This window comes from Paramisgurnus dabryanus, chromosome 10 (genome assembly GCF_030506205.2).
Source record: "Paramisgurnus dabryanus chromosome 10, PD_genome_1.1, whole genome shotgun sequence".
Taxonomy (NCBI): domain Eukaryota; kingdom Metazoa; phylum Chordata; class Actinopteri; order Cypriniformes; family Cobitidae; genus Paramisgurnus; species Paramisgurnus dabryanus.
The window spans coordinates 13,903,600-13,919,740 of NC_133346.1; the positions used below are offsets into that span (position 1 = coordinate 13,903,600).

Here is a 16,141-nt window from a genome sequence, read left to right on the forward strand (position 1 = left end):
TTCTGGTTAAGCTGCTCAATCTGCCATTTGAGATTTTTTTATGTTATGATATGATATGAGAACCGCTAAATAACCCGGTATAACCTGTTTAGCACTGACATCACATACTTAGTACTGACATTTAGAGGCGTATCGTATAATAGCATTGTAAATTATTCAAAAGCGCAAGCAGCTATTGTATATCACTGCGTGAAATTTTTCTGATCATGTTTTAAATTGGACTGTTTCATGAATTATTAAGATTATGCATTCATAAAATAGTCATTGCTTTTGCAAGATGCGTTACTATAATTCGACTGACACAGCATAGCAATGACAAGGTCATGAGTTGGTTCCCGTGGAGTAGACATGCTGTATGCTAATTAAAACTTCATACCTTCAGTGCACTGCAAGCGTCGAGAAAATGCATAGATGTAAGTGTTTTGCTTTGAAGCAGTTTTTAATAAAGAGATTTACTATGCTTTAACAATAGCCTGGCTTTTTAGAAGGGGTTTTGATGTTATGCATCACCAGTTTGTTAGTTTTAATTGTACTAATGTGGGCTCCAGTAACATTTAGACACTTTTATACAAAACAACCCCATACTTTGCAAGGTTGTGCGTTCAACCGTGTGCGTACCTTCGCATACAATACATGTAAAAAAACAGACTATACTCCGGGTTTAATGCTGCAGTGCATTCACATCATACATTTTAACAGTATGTGCAATCCTTGGGTATCGAACGCATGACCTTTGCACTGCCTGATAAATTCTATACCAATTGAGCTACAGGAAAACAAGTGTTGTTGTGTATCAGTAAAGTGTTCAATCTTTAGTGAAAGACTTTTTGTTGTTTACCTCTGTTTTTGTTGCAGGAGGTATTTTTGAGACGCGGGAGAACGAACCTGTGAGTATGGATGAAGTCGCCTTTAAATTTGCTGTTACTAACATTAACCGAAACCGAACCTTGATGCCAAACACCACGCTGACCTACGACATCCAGAGAGTAAATCTCTTTGACAGTTTTGAGGCTTCACGAAGAGGTACGAGGCTTCATTGAGGATTAAAGGGACACTCCACTTTTTTTTGAAAATATGCTCATTTTCCAGCTCCCCTAGAGTTAAACATTTGATTTTTACCTTTTTGGAATCCATTCAGCTGATCTCCGGGTCTGGCGGTATCAGTTTTAGCATAGCTTAGCATAATCCATTGAATCTGATTAGACCATTAGCATCACGCAAAAAATAACCAAAGAGTTTAGATATTTTTCCTTTTTAAAACTTGACTCTTCTGTAGTTACATCGTGTATTAAGACCAACAGAAAATGTATAGTTGTGTTATTCTGGCGTAATTATCAAGGACTTTGCTGCTGTAACATGGCTGCAGCAGGCGCAATGATATTAAGCAGCAGCAGAAAATAGTCCCCTTAGTAACTTTCAATGGCAGGGGACTATTTTCAGGCAGTGTGTAATATTACCATGCCTGCTGCAGCCATGTTACAGCAAAAAAGTCCTTAATTATTATGCCAAAATGAAAGAAAAATATCAGAAAATTTAAAAAATATCGGAACTCTTTGGTTATTTTTTAGCGCAATGCTAATGGTCTAATCAGATTCAATGGATTGTGCTAAGCTATGCTAAAAGTGGTAGTGCCAGGCCCGGAGATCAGCTCAATGGATTCCAAAACAGTAAAAATCTAATATTTAACTCTAGGGGAGCTGGAAAATTAGTATATTTTCCAAAAAAGTGGAGTTCCCTTTAAATACGAATAAGGTGATTCATTCAGAACCGCTTCTCGTCTAATGTCACTTGTTTTCCAATCCTTGTCTGTCCTTTTTTCTTTCTCTCTCGCAGTATGTGACCAGTTGGCTCTAGGGGTTGCGGCGGTCTTCGGCCCCGCTCACAGCTCCTCCGTCAGTGCCGTCCAATCCATTTGCAATGCCCTAGAGGTGCCACACATCCAGACCCGCTGGAAACACCCTTCTGTGGACAATAAAGACAATTTTTACATTAACCTCTACCCTGAGTACACCTCCATAAGCAGGGCTATTCTGGACATTGTCACTTTCTTCAAATGGAAGTCTGTTACTGTCGTGTATGAGGACAGCACAGGTGAGTGACTGTTATGGATGAGAAAGGGTATAACGATTTTTACAGAGGGACTTTTGAAGGGCGGCTCAATGTGTTGAAAGTCTTTTTGAAATGGGATCTTTACAACTTTATGCTTCACCAGGCTTTATAAAGTGACACTGCAGGCCACAACATTGTACTGAAATCCTCATAAATTAAACAATTTCATATATATTTGATCTCAGATGTATTTGCATCTATTTGAAATAAGTGGGATTTGGAACTGAATACAAAAAAGATTAATATTCCTTCTGTGTTGTTTAAAGGAAAACACCACCTTTTTTCAATATTTTACTATGTTGTTACCTCAACTTAGACGAATTAAGACATACTCACCTGTTTTTAATGCATGCATTTAATCTTTGTACAGCTTGTCATGAATGTGTTAGCATTTAGCATAGCCCTATTCATTCTTTAGGATCCAAACAGGGAAGAATTTAGAAGCCACCAAACACTTCCATGTATTCCCTATTTAAAGACTGTTACATGAGTAGTTACACGAGTAAGTATGGTGGCACAAAACAAAACATCATCACTCTTGACTACTCCCCCTCTCACTCAAACTTTCTGTCAATATTACTGCGCCCGAGGTCGAAGTGCTGCAAACTAAGTGCTCTTCCGCCATACAATATAGTTCAAATTTTTTATCTCCTTTAAAAATCGCTTCATTTTATTTTGTAAAATACTCATGTAACAGTCTTTAAATAGAGAAAACATGGAAGTGTTTGGTGGCTTCTAAATTCATCGCTGTTTGGATCCTAAGGAATGAATGGGGCTAGGCTAAATGCTAACACATTCACAACACGCTGTACAAAGATTAAGTGCATGCATTAAATAAAGATAGGTATGTATTAATTAGTCCAAGTTGAGGTAAGAACTTAGTAAAATATTGAAAAACTGTGGTGTTTTCCTTTAAATGACATTCAATAATAATTGATTCTTCTGGTAGCTGTGTATTATTGTTTTACATGGCACTGTTTCAGCTTGTGTTTCGTTCTCGTCAACCAAAAGCCAATTCTAGATAAGTAGTTGTGATTTCCCTAATGGCAGCGCCCTGGGATTCGAACGCGTAAGCTTGGTGTTGCTAGTGCTATGCTCTACCAGTTTCGTTTCAGAAGCATTGACTTTAAGCAGGTTTGATTTACATTGCCCTTGCCTTTTGTTAGTTTATTTCTTGTAGACTGAGCATCTAATCAATATCATAGTTTGAATTTGACATTTTGATCTCTTGGCCTCTTCTAAACCTAAAGGTTATGGTTATCCAAGTGCTGACTGAAATTTGATGTTAAAACAGTCAACTATTGACTTGAATATTAAACTACAGTACATTTTATTTCTTGTTTAAACAGTTTCTGTTTTAATCTTGCTGGTCATTGCAGACGTGTATTTCATTGTTTATGGCACATGTGTCAGTTTATGTGAAATTCGACTTTCTTGAAGGCTCATTATTTCTTTTAAAAAGATGAGAGACCACTTAGTGGCTAGAGATAGCACTCATGTTAACACAATTAAAAAACAGATTAATTATCTTTTAAATTGTAATTGTAGAAATGTAGCATCACGTCTGTGGCCTTGTACTGTGTGTTGTGGTGCTTACAGTAAATGAGATCTACAGATTCAGATTTGGCCTATAAAATGTAGCACATTTTCTTTCCTGTCTCACGTCAAAGAAAAGTGGCACAAAAAGATTGATATAATTAAGGGATGTACCGATGTATCGGCCTATAACCAGTATCGGCAGATAAAAGCAAATTTTCCCACTATTGGGCATCAGCCGATTGAACTGTTGGACATCAGCCAATTGAATTTTTCCCACTATTGGACATCAGCCGATTGAAATTTTCCCACTATTGGACATCAGCAGATAGAAATTTTTCCCACTATTGGACATCAGCCGCATCAGAACTAATGCTGTGTGATTATTTTGCATTGGGTGACATCCTGTAGGGGGAGTATCTGGGACAGTTTTGTCTTAAAGGGATAGTTCACCCAAAAATGAAAATTCTGTCATCATTTACTTACCCTCATGTTGTTACAAACCCGTATAAATTTCTTTGTTCTGATAAACACAAAGGAAGATATTTTAAGAAATGTTTGTAATCAAACCATTCGTGGACCCCATTTACATCCATAGTATTTGTTTTTCCTACTATGGAAGTGAGGGGGTCCATGAATGGTTTGATTATGAACATTTCTCAAAATATCTTCCTTTGTATTCATTAGAACAACGAAATTTATGTGGGTTTGTAACAACATGAGAGTGAGTAAATGATGACATCATTTTCATTTTTGGGTGAACTATCCCTTTAAGATGCATACCAGTATTCTGTTTTGAAAGGTATGTTTGTAAAAACTACTGAAATGTCATAATATAACTGGATTCATTTTAAATCCTGTCCGGGAAACTGCTCCAAAGGCAACAAACTTACAGTTTGTACGCTCTGCACTTCTAGTATTTCACAATGTAAAAATTTAAAACAAAGGTGAAAAGTGGGTAACTAGAATGTGGTCAGATGTCATTTTTGGATGCGAAGTCACCCGCAAAGTTACAAAAAATTCTGTGCACACTTAGCATGCACGTCCGCCCACTCCCCGTTAACACAAACGTGCACATGTTAATGTTTCAAATATAAACCAGCCTTAAATGAGGGTCGGGGTCACAGCACAGCGTGCCGACTGATGCCACGGGTATGTGTACAGAACCTCACATGTGAGAGAGAGGTAGTGAAAAGCACGATGTGTAATAATTATTGGTGGGGGTCAGTTTTAATTTTGTTAACAAATAAACTAATGTAGCCTATGAGAAACACTGTTATGTTTATGTTATTATATTGTTGTTCACAGAAAGTACAATGGATAATCCATCAACATTATGGACATTTACAAGGCAGTATTCTGTAGTTCTTCAATACATCCCATACTAAACACATCTAAACCTCACATACCCGGCTATTATCTGTTATTTTATTTTTTATGCAACTAATTTGGTCAGCAAATCAAATCTGATAAAAACAAGCTTTAAGAAACAACCATATACTGTAAATGAAAGAAACTTCCCTTGAAAATATTTCTATTTATACATCCCTTTCAAACTCAAAATGTATTTGTAAAAAGTCAAGAATTGCTTTAACAAATGGACCAGTGTGTGCAAGTCACAGGCAGTGATTTGTATCCAAATCATTAGGGGGCTCAGGGAACAGATGCCCAATTTTCAGCCCAAATTTACCACAGTATAACACTTCTAATATTACACATCACACCAGCTCAGTTGTGGCCAACAATAGGCTCATTTATTTCACAATACCGCAACCTGATTTCGCAAAGCAAATTATACAGAACTTTCAGTGTGTGTGTCCGTACAACTCGTACCTTCTTCCTGTAACATCATTGGGTTTGATAAAAATGATTTACAATCTAATACTTGCTTGGAAGTGTGTCATTATATGGCCAAAACCAAATCAAAACAAATAACAGTGTTGCCTGTAACTAAATTAGGTTCCACATTTTTGTTTGTGCATCACAGAAATTGAACTTTTGCTTGTGATTGAAGGATTCTGTTCTGTTTCTTACAACTGTGAATGGATAATATTATTAGGCAATTTGGGCAACTTTGGCTGACTATTTATTGCGAGACAAATGACTTCATCCTTTATAGCAGCACTGCCTAATTAGAAATTTATGCCCCAAAATATTAGTCTGATTGATCCCCTAAGAATATTAAACATTTTGTTATCCAATTTGGGTGTCCTTGAGTTCCAGTGGCTGTAGAGATAAATAATTAAATCTATTTTAAGAATGGCCCAATGTAGACATGCTACAGTTAGATTATATTTAAATCCCAACAATACAAGGCAGGCTGAACAGCATTAGAAAAATGATTTCAGTGCTTTGGGGTTTGTTAGGTAGCTCATACCTGCTGGTTATATCCTACAGTGCTAGAAATGGCTCAGACTTAAATTAGGTGTGCAATAAAAAGCAAGGATTTTGTGTATTTTCGTATTTCATTTGGTACATTAAATTTAATTTATTTAAGTGCATTAAACAGGGTTCCCACGGGTCCTTGAAATCCTTGAAAGTTTGTGAATCTGGGGGAAGAAATTCAAGGCCCTGGAAAGTTTTTGAAAATATTCATACATAGATACAGGTCATAGAAAGTGCTTGAATCTATTTTATGCAAGAGTTTTCTGGAAAAAAATCCATATAATTCTCTGTGTATTGTAGGATATAAACTATTCGCTTTATATCTTCTGTATGCGAATGTTGATTCATACCAAAATGCTTTTTTGCATAGTTGTGTTTGACACATGAAAACATATCGGGTTACATATGTAACTGTTGTTTTCTAAGAAGGGAACGAGATGCTGTGTCTCACTTGCCATACTTCCTCCGTCTTTGGCAAAATTTCAGATAGTGATATACTTCATGGCTCCCGCGTAACCCTGTCTTTGTCATTAAGCCTCACCATTGGTTGAATTTGATATACACATTCAGACGCACTTACTACTGGAGGCGTCCCCAAAGTGTCACCGCAGTGATGCAGCGCGAGTTCCCTCAAAAGGGAACTGTAACAATGTATCTTAAAAGGTAACACGATGTAACCTTGCTCTCACTTGAAATGTGTCCCCAGCAGCCATATCACCCTGTAGCCCAAGACAGCTTGCCCACTGAAGCTAAGCAGGGCTGAGCCTGGTCAGTACTTGGATAGGAGACCACTTGGGAAAAACCAGGTTGCTGCTGGTAGTGGTTTTAGTGAGACCAGCAGGGGGTGCTCACCCTGTGGTCTTTGTGGGTCCTAACACCCCAGTATAGTGACGGGAACACTATACTGTCAAAAAAAGCACCGTCCTTCGGATGAGACGTTAAACCGAGGTCCTGACTCTCTGTGGTCATTAAAAATCCCAGGATGTCCTTCGAAAAAGAGTAGGGGTGTGCCCCGGCATCCTGGCCAAAACTTGCCCATTGGCCTACTAATCATCCCTCATACTAATTGGCTATATCACTCTGTCTCCTCTCCACTAATAAGCTGGTGTGTGGTGAGCGTTCTGGCGCAATATGGCTGCCGTCGCATCATCCAGGTGGATGCTGCACATTGGTGGTGGTTGAAGAGATTCCCCCGTTCATATGTAAAGCGCTTTGAGTACTGAGAAAAGCGCTATATAAATGTAAGGAATTATTATTATTTAGTCCTTGAATTTGAAGGTATTGGACCTGGAAAGTCCTTGAAATGTCCTTGAATTTGAAGTTAAAGGAGTAGTCCACTTTATAGATGGGGCCCATTGACTTACCATAGTATTTTTTCCTACTATAAAAAGTCAATGGACCCCATCTTTAAAGTGGACTACTCATTTAACTAAGGTGTGGGAACCCTGATTAAAGGGATAATTCACCCAAAAATTTAAATTCTGTCATCATTTACTCACTCTCATGTTGTTACAAACCTGTACATTTCTTTGTTCTGATGAAGGTATTTTGAGAAATGTTTGTAACCAAACCGGTCGTGGACCCCATTTACTTCCATAGTATTATTTTTTCTTACTATAGAAGTGAATGGGGTCCACAAATGGTTTGGTTACAAATTTTTCTCAAAATATCTTCCTTTGTTGATACTAACTAATGTCTTTGTGTCGGTGTAATGTTTAAAATGGTCCGCAAATGTGCGTAACAGATTCTGCAAAAAAACGAAAATCACCAATTTTGAAAAAATAAAAACTTTCTTTCTCATTATCTCGAAAGTTGTGCTGCCGACTTGTGTCACTGGTTTCCGTGACGGCTCACATAAATGTAACTTGTGACCTTTCAACATGCTTACGCAATTACGTAAGGTCGCGCTGGCGAGTCACACAACACAAGACTGGAAGTTGTGGTTTAAAAGTGCATAGTTATTATTTTTCTTGTCAAAAATGACAATCTTTTTGCAAGATAAGACCCTTGTGCCTCGTTCAGGATCGTTTGAAGCTGCGTTCAAACTGCAATTGTAAACTATTGGGGTACAATAAAGTATTAAAATTAGAAAAATGTTTATCTCAATAAACTTAATTTCTTCTCGACTGAACAAAGAAAGACATCAACATTTTGGATGACATGGGGGTGAGATAATTATCTGGATTTTTTTAAGAAAATGGACTAATCTTTTAAATTAATGTCTAAAATGAATGTGATAAGAGAAAACACAACATAATAAGACAATGATTAAGCAACACAATTTGCTTATTATTGTCCTTTTGATGACACCAAACATGCATCAGAAGATTTTTTAGTATTCATTAGTAGACTGTTAGTTATTTAATTGCTGTAAATGACTAAAGAAATGTTAATGTTATTGTTAAGAAACCAGAATCATTAGGCAGAATCAGATTTGTGATTTCCATCCCTAATTACCACCAATTTACATTTCTGTGGATGTTTATGCTTTTGGCAGAGGCTTTCATCACTGTAAGCGACTTACAGTGCATGCAAGCTATTTTTATCAGCATGTGTGTTCCCTAAGAATCGAACTCATAATCTTTTGCAACAGCATGCGCTACCAATTGAGCTACAGGACTATTTATGCCTTGCCTGTTCAACCTCCAGGGATCACTTTGACCCACTGCTTTTTAATGCATCACTTTGAATCATAGTAGGCCAAGTTTCCTTTTTGATAAAAGATTGCCAACCCCAATCTGATTGTTGTGTTGCGACGGGATAAACAAGTACCAATTTATGGTCCCGTAAACATCTGCCACCACACCGGGGAAATCAAAAGGTGTAATTACTGGAGCTAGTGATGGGTTTCTCTTGTCTTGCATTGCAGCCCACCTTCGATAACACTTTTCTGTTTGTCGTCTAAAGGATTAATGCGCATGCAGGAGCTGATCAAAGCGCCGGCGAAAAACAGCCTCAAGATCCGGATTCGCCAGCTGCCTTCGGGAGGAGGCGACTCTCGCCCCTTACTGAAAGAGATGAAGAAGGAAAAGGAGTTTTACATCATCTTCGACTGCTCATACCAAGTAGCCGCCGAACTTCTCAAACAGGTGGAGAACGTGAACGGCAACTGCGTGTTTTAAACTTTCATTGAACTCAAGCTATATGACGCAGACTGATATGAATTAGAAATGGATCAGAAGTGCTTTTGCATGCTGTGACCCAGCAGGCATTTCAGAGCTGAGATAATTTCTTCATCTCTAAATACTGCTGAAACCATCCTTTTTGAAACGCAACCCATCATTGCTTTTTTCTCTCTTTTCCGGATTAGTACAAAAACATGTCTTGTTTTGTTTTTTTCCCCCGCAGCTGATGTCGATGGGTATGATGACTGAATACTATCATTTCTTCTTTACTACTTTGGTGAGTGCCTGAAACGCCCTGCTGCTTGCTTTTCATAATAGCGTTTTCTCATAGGATTGGGTGATGAGCAGGCAAATATCATTTTATGCAAAGTGACTGAAGCTGTATTATCACAAAGGCCTTTTTATGCGTTACATGGCATGACAAGTCTTTTGTTATGCAAAGTGTACTTAGCTTCATAGACAAATCTCAATCCAATTTCATAGCTTTTAGCTAATGTCTGTAAGCGTTAAAGGCAACTTTAAGGCAATATACTAGTGATGCATCGATGTATCGGCCACCGATATTTATCGGCCGATTTTTGATGATTTTGAAACCATCGCATATCGGCAACAGCACGAGAAAGGCCGATACCGATTGTTTATTAATTAACCGCATAAAGGCAATGAGTTGCATGTCTGATGCGTAATCCAGCATTTTTTACAATAATTATCAAAATAATTAAATACTTCCCAAAACAAAATAAGTTGTATAAATTATAGTTTGTCAGACCTGCGATGAGGGAAAAATAATAAATCACGTAGTAAATCACGCAAGATTACTCATTCACGTGATCCATGCGGTCTAGAGTATTTCGGGAAAATGTCTGCGGTCTGGGCTTTCTTCAAAATCTCGGAACAAGACCAAAAAAAAAATCGTTGTTCTGCAGAAATATCAAGAGGAGGTAGTATTGTATACAAGTGTTTAATATCGGCATCGGTATCGGCCAGAAGTTGTCTGTTTAAATCGGTATCGGCCCAAAAAACCCTATCGGTGCATCCCTACAATATACACATTTAATGATGAGTACAGTCTTATGTGATCCAGTCTGTGGAAACCCAGCTAAAGTAATTTCATTATGAGATCTTGGGCTGGATTTCACATTCAGTGGATTCATCTTGTGTTAGATATTTGTCCAATATCAATAATGAGAATATTCATTATCTTTTCATTATCTTCCAGGATTTGTTTGCGCTGGATCTCGAGCCGTACCGTTACAGTGGGGTCAACATGACGGCATTCCGCCTCCTGAATCTGGACAATCCGTTTGTGGCATCCGTGATCCAGAAGTGGTCCATGGAGCGTCAGCTGACCCCGCCCAAACCCGAGAGCGGATTGATGAGCGGCATTATGACTGTAAGGAAATGAGCCAATCGCATTACTCAGAATCTGCATATAGATCGGCATATCGATCCTCATTTGCATATAGACCTCAAAGTAAACCAATTCTTATCTTCTCTCAGTAAGCTTTTGCCGTATAGGTCAGGGTTCCCATGGGTCCTTGAAATCCTTGAAAGTTTGTGAATCTGGGGAAATAAATTCAAGGCCCTGGGAAGTTTTTGAAAATATACATGCATAGATGCAGGTCATTGAAAGTGCTTGAATCTATTTTATGCAAGAAGTTTTCTGGAAAAAAATCCATATTATTTCCTGTGTAGTGTAGGATAATATCATAAAAATTCTAGACTTTTTAAGCATGCGTGCTGAACTGTTCACTTTAAATGCTTATATCTTCTGTATGCGAACCAAAATGCTTTTTTTGCATAGTTGTGTTTGACACATGAAAACGTTTCGGGTTAGGCATGTAACTGTTGTTCCCTAAGAAGGGAACGAGACGCTGCGTCTCCCCAACATACTTTCTGCATCCCTGTTACACCGTCTTTGGCAATATTTCAGATAGCGATATACTTTCTGGCTCCCGCGTCACCCTGTCTTTGTCGTTAAGCCTCATCATTGGTTGAATTTGATATAAACATTCAAACGCACTTACCCCTGGAGGCGTCCCAAAAGTGTCACCGCAGTGACGCAGCGCGAGTTCCCTCGAAAGGGAACTGTAACAATGTATCTTAAAAGGTAACACGATGTAACCTTGCTCTCACTTGAAAGGTGTGGGAACCCTGATAGGTAAAATTACTGGGATTAATTCACTAATCTACCCATACTACAGAAGGCACTGTAGATATTGCCAGCACGCTCAGTCTTATTAGGCATGCATAGATGAGAAAGCATTGGCAGAAAGCATTGGCAGATTTATTCAAATCTATTTCAGGTCACATATGCGCTTAGAATTACACAATAACACTAAACATAATGCGGGTGGGTGGGGTCTCTCTTCCTTGATCATATGTGAATAAAACATAAACTACAATTCCAAGTACTGTATTTTTCAGTATGGTATGATTGGTAAACAAAATGACATTCTAGCTGTTTGCGAAGTGCAGTCTGGCTACACAAGTTTATGCGAAACATGCAAATGTTAATCTCAGTATGCTTTGAGAATGTCCATAGAGCATCTTTTCTTGAAGGGAAGGACATCCGAGCTTTGACACAAAGGAATTAACATTGTCAATGTCACAGAATTGTTTACAATTTCTTTAATAACCTCTAAGGATTGGCTGTGTAGGGAACGGATAGATGGATGATGTATTACTGAGAAATAGCGCAGAATATTAAATGTTGCTTTTTTATTTCTAATGTTAATTAAATAACAAAACATTCTTTCAGCTGTATATAAAAGCATTTGTTTTCTGATAATATTTGATGTGTTGTAATGTGATTTGGTCGTGCAGACAGAAGCCGCTCTCATGTATGACGCAGTGTTCATGGTCGCTGTGGCGTCTCAGCGGGCAACGCAGATGACCGTGAGCTCCCTGCAGTGCCACAGACACAAGCCCTGGAGGTACGGCCCGCGCTTCATGAACCTGTTTAAAGAGGTGAGAAACAACCCTGTGTCTAGTAAATTCCTCTTTATTGACTGGAATTGTTAACTTGACACTTTGCAATACACTGTAAAAACTGATTTGTTGGTTCAACTTAAAAAAGTAAGTTACCTGGTTGCCTTAAAATTTTAAAGTTGCCATAAAAACAGAAGTAGCAATTGTCTTATTTTCTCCGTGGTGACGTGAGTGAAACAGCTTATGAAATAAAAAGGTAAGGGCGGACTTGAATTCGAGATTTGTAAGGTTGTTTGAAGTTGGGTTATGTTGCTATTTGCTAATCACTGCAATCTTTTCTCGGACCCTGCCCACCTGTCATACCAGATGACTGAAAGTAAGGGGGGGGGGGTATTTAAGATTATGAGGGCAGAGGAATAAAAAAATAATAATAATATATGTTTATTTTTTATAGCGACTTCCAAGAACTTCAAGTGAAGCGACCATAATGAAGCCATTTGTAAAAATACCACAATATTTCAAAACAAATTACAGTTTTTCAATAAAATTTCATTGCGACTTTAAGTTAATTTAATAAAAAAATATTAGTTAACTCAAAAGGTTGTGTAAAAAATGTTGCCAACTAATATTTTTAAGTTGAATTAAAGGCAGGGTGCATGATCTCTGAAAGCCAATGTTGACATTTGAAATCACCTAAACAAACACACCCCTACCCCAACAGAATCTGGACCTTCTTTTGATAGACCCGCCCCACACGTATGCAACCCAGGCAACGATGTCAGTTAGTAGACACGCCCCTTACTGCTGATTGGCTACAAGTGTGTTTTGGTACTCGGCCCGACTCCCTTTTTCAACGCGTTTCTCAAAAATCGTTCACCCGGCCTTTAACTCAAAATTTTAAGTAGAACCAACTTGTTTTACAGTGTACTTTTTATACGTTTAAAATAGGTTTGTAAGCAGCAGTGAAATTATACTTAGTTAACATAGGGGGACTACTCTATGTTAAAATTTGACATACCTACAGTTTCCACATTTACTTCATCTTAAAGCAATACTCCAGCAAAATATTAAACTTATCCTATGATTTACTCACCCTCAAGCAATCCGAGATAAATATGTTCATCATCTTTCAGACTAGAGTTATTTTAGTAAATGTCCTTGCTTTTCCAAGCTGATAACGGTAGAAGACAGGAATCAGGAAACAACTTCTGACCCCAAAAAGTGCACCCATCCCTCACAGAAGTAATCCACGCGGCTCCAAGGGGTTAATAAAGGTCTTTTCCGGGTAATCGATGCGATTTTGTGAGAAAAATATCCATATTTTAAACTTGATAAACTATAATAACTAGCTTCTGGTAACGACGGCATATTGGACTCATGCCATCACTGCGCAGTGCGCAACGTACCCATGGCAATGAGCACTCACTATGCTAAAACTCTTGTGAATCACATGAGTCTGCAAGCTAGTTATTACAGTTTATAAATTTTAAAATATGATTTTTTTTCTTACAAAATCACATCGATCACCCACTAAAGACCTTTATTAAGCCATGTGGATGTGAAGAATGGATGCACTTTTTTGTGCTTTAAAGTCAGAGGTTGTTCCCTGATCCCTTTTTGCTACCATTATAAAGCTTGAAAGAACAAAGACATTTACTAAAAAAAAAACTCATTAATTCAGTATCTCAATTTGCTTGAGGGTTAGTAAATCATGGGGTAATTTTGATATTTGGCTGGAGTATCCATTTTAGTATTTTAGTAAAAACAAATACATTTTTAGCTTTTGAAATAGACTGATATAAAGTTATCTTAACTGAATAAGAAAGACATTTGAGATTTTCTCATTACAGTGTACCGTATTTTCCGGACTATAAGGCACTCCGGAGTATAAGTCGCATCAGTCAAAAATGCGTTTTGAAGAGGAAAAGTCGCACTGGACTATATGTCGCGTTTATCTAGAAAATGATTTCACAAAATCCAAGCCGAAGAACAGACATTTAATCTGGAAAGGCAAGTTATTTAACTGAACAATAGCACAGAACAGCAGGCTGAATAGGTGTCCGTACATGTTAAAGTAACATAAACATTTATTTACACGATACACAATAGCATACAGAACATACATGTGAGGCTAAATAGGCTAAATTAAGGTGACAAGCCAAATCAAGTTCAAAAAAGGTCCAGAAGTCATTCCACATCACTAAATCCATTGAATTACATAAATACAGAAGCAGCACAAAGCGGACTCTCGCGGCTGTAGACGGTAAAGGTTCCTCTTGGTTTATATGAAATAATTTTGACATATAAGTCGCATCTGTCTATAAGTTCCAGTACCCGCCAAACTATGAAAAAAGTGCGACTTATAGTCCGGAAAATACGGTAGTCACCAACTTTTATGATTTCTTAATTAGCAATGAATTACAGTATATTTCATATTGCTATAGAATGATAATGAAATAGCACACAATGTTTCATATGATGTCATGAAGATTTCTGAACTTAAAAAAAATTTTGTTAGTCAGATTTGTGACTTGTAGGTTACATAAACATAGGTTTACAACCAAAACTGTGTTTCTCAAGAAGTCTGCTATTTGCTACCTTGTATGTCTGAGTCTAGACCATGTGAGCCTCAGCGTTCACCATGAGAATGGCCATGATAGCACTTAAATACCTGTTCAGGAGAAACGAAAGCTCCTGCACTTTATTCTGAATAACCCCTTTACTAGAATTTGTACTGTAGATATGCTTTCAGATTCACTTTCTTGATGGCTTGGGCTGTCTGAGTGCATGATTGTTACATTTCAGAAATAGAACAGACTTCACGGTTGGTCTTTAATGCTGTATTGTGCAATAGTGCATTTGAGTTCACTGTGTGTTTGAACCAAGAACTTTTAGTCCTTGGTACTTAGTTTGCTCTTGGACCATAATGCTGTTTAAATAATATGCATATAGTAAAATGTCTCGGTGGCCATACAGGTATCGCTAAAATAGGACACGAGGGTGTGACATTATGCTGGTTTGTATTTGTAAACAAGCAGTATTGCCATAAACTACACAGTTATAGCTGATGAAACTTGTTGATGAAGGAATTATTGCTGGTTAAGCCAGGTGGGATCATCCAGGCAAAGCTTTTGCCGGTCTTACTCTATAGATTTAAGTCAATTTGGAGTTATTTTTTATACATGGCAGCATAGAGAAAATGCACTAATGAGTCCAGATGCTAGATTTTAACAGCCCATAAACTTTGTATTACACGCCATTAAAACCATAAAACATTGTGTTGCAATACAAATTACTCACGTTTTCTAATGTGCTAGATATTTTTAGGCTACTACATCATAGAACTGCATATGTAGCCATTGAAATTTTTTAGTTAAACAGTATTAGTTTTGATTGCTTAGACAAAAATTTTTTTTTATTATTATTATTTTTAATGTACTGTAAGATACGGTATCAACTTTGCCAGAAGGCTGAACAGCTGTTAAATGTAACATTTGTTTATGTTGAGCCGGTGGGTAATAGATGCTGATCATCAGTGCTGTCTTGCTTATGGCAGATTAAACACAACAAATAACAAATGTATTATGTGCCATTGCCACATAATTTAAAATTACATGGCTTTTGTACACTAACAGACAACTTTGGTATCACTTATTATATAACACTGTCTAAGACTAAATTTAACCCTACGTGCAAAACAGTTCTGATCAAGGTATGCCTTATAAAGAAACCACATCTTTATGATACACAGTGACGTGCGTAGGGGTTTTCACTACGTTTATGTCTACTTGGTGCCAAATTGTAGGGTTGAAGTGAAAATTAAGTATCATTATTTTATTTTTGGCACGGGAAGTGTTTGCGACCTCATATGTTACAGTTGCCGCCTACTGCTTCTAAAAACAAATAAAGGAAATAAGTGTTGTCATTATCAAATTATACCCGAAGGGAAACACACAAAACCTTTTGCTTCTACCAAGAAATGCAGTGTTGCAAAAACAACATTAAAATTCATCCTGTTTACTCCCTTTAATACCTGTTTTGATGAATCATGCATG

General features: G+C 37.5%; 1 protein-coding gene across 3 annotated transcripts in view; it reads left to right on the plus strand.

Annotated features, from left to right (window-relative positions):
• grik1a (glutamate receptor, ionotropic, kainate 1a) overlaps positions 1-16,141 on the plus strand; it is a 53,274-nt gene that overhangs the window by 12,357 nt on the left and 24,776 nt on the right. For all 3 annotated transcript variants that reach the window (XM_065290725.1, XM_065290729.1, XM_073816036.1), the window contains exons 2-7: positions 856-1,023; positions 1,834-2,091; positions 8,938-9,119; positions 9,379-9,432; positions 10,375-10,548; positions 11,982-12,125. In XM_065290725.1, coding sequence (XP_065146797.1) covers positions 856-1,023; positions 1,834-2,091; positions 8,938-9,119; positions 9,379-9,432; positions 10,375-10,548; positions 11,982-12,125 — 980 coding nt within the window. The remainder of the gene's footprint in view (positions 1-855; positions 1,024-1,833; positions 2,092-8,937; positions 9,120-9,378; positions 9,433-10,374; positions 10,549-11,981; positions 12,126-16,141) is intronic.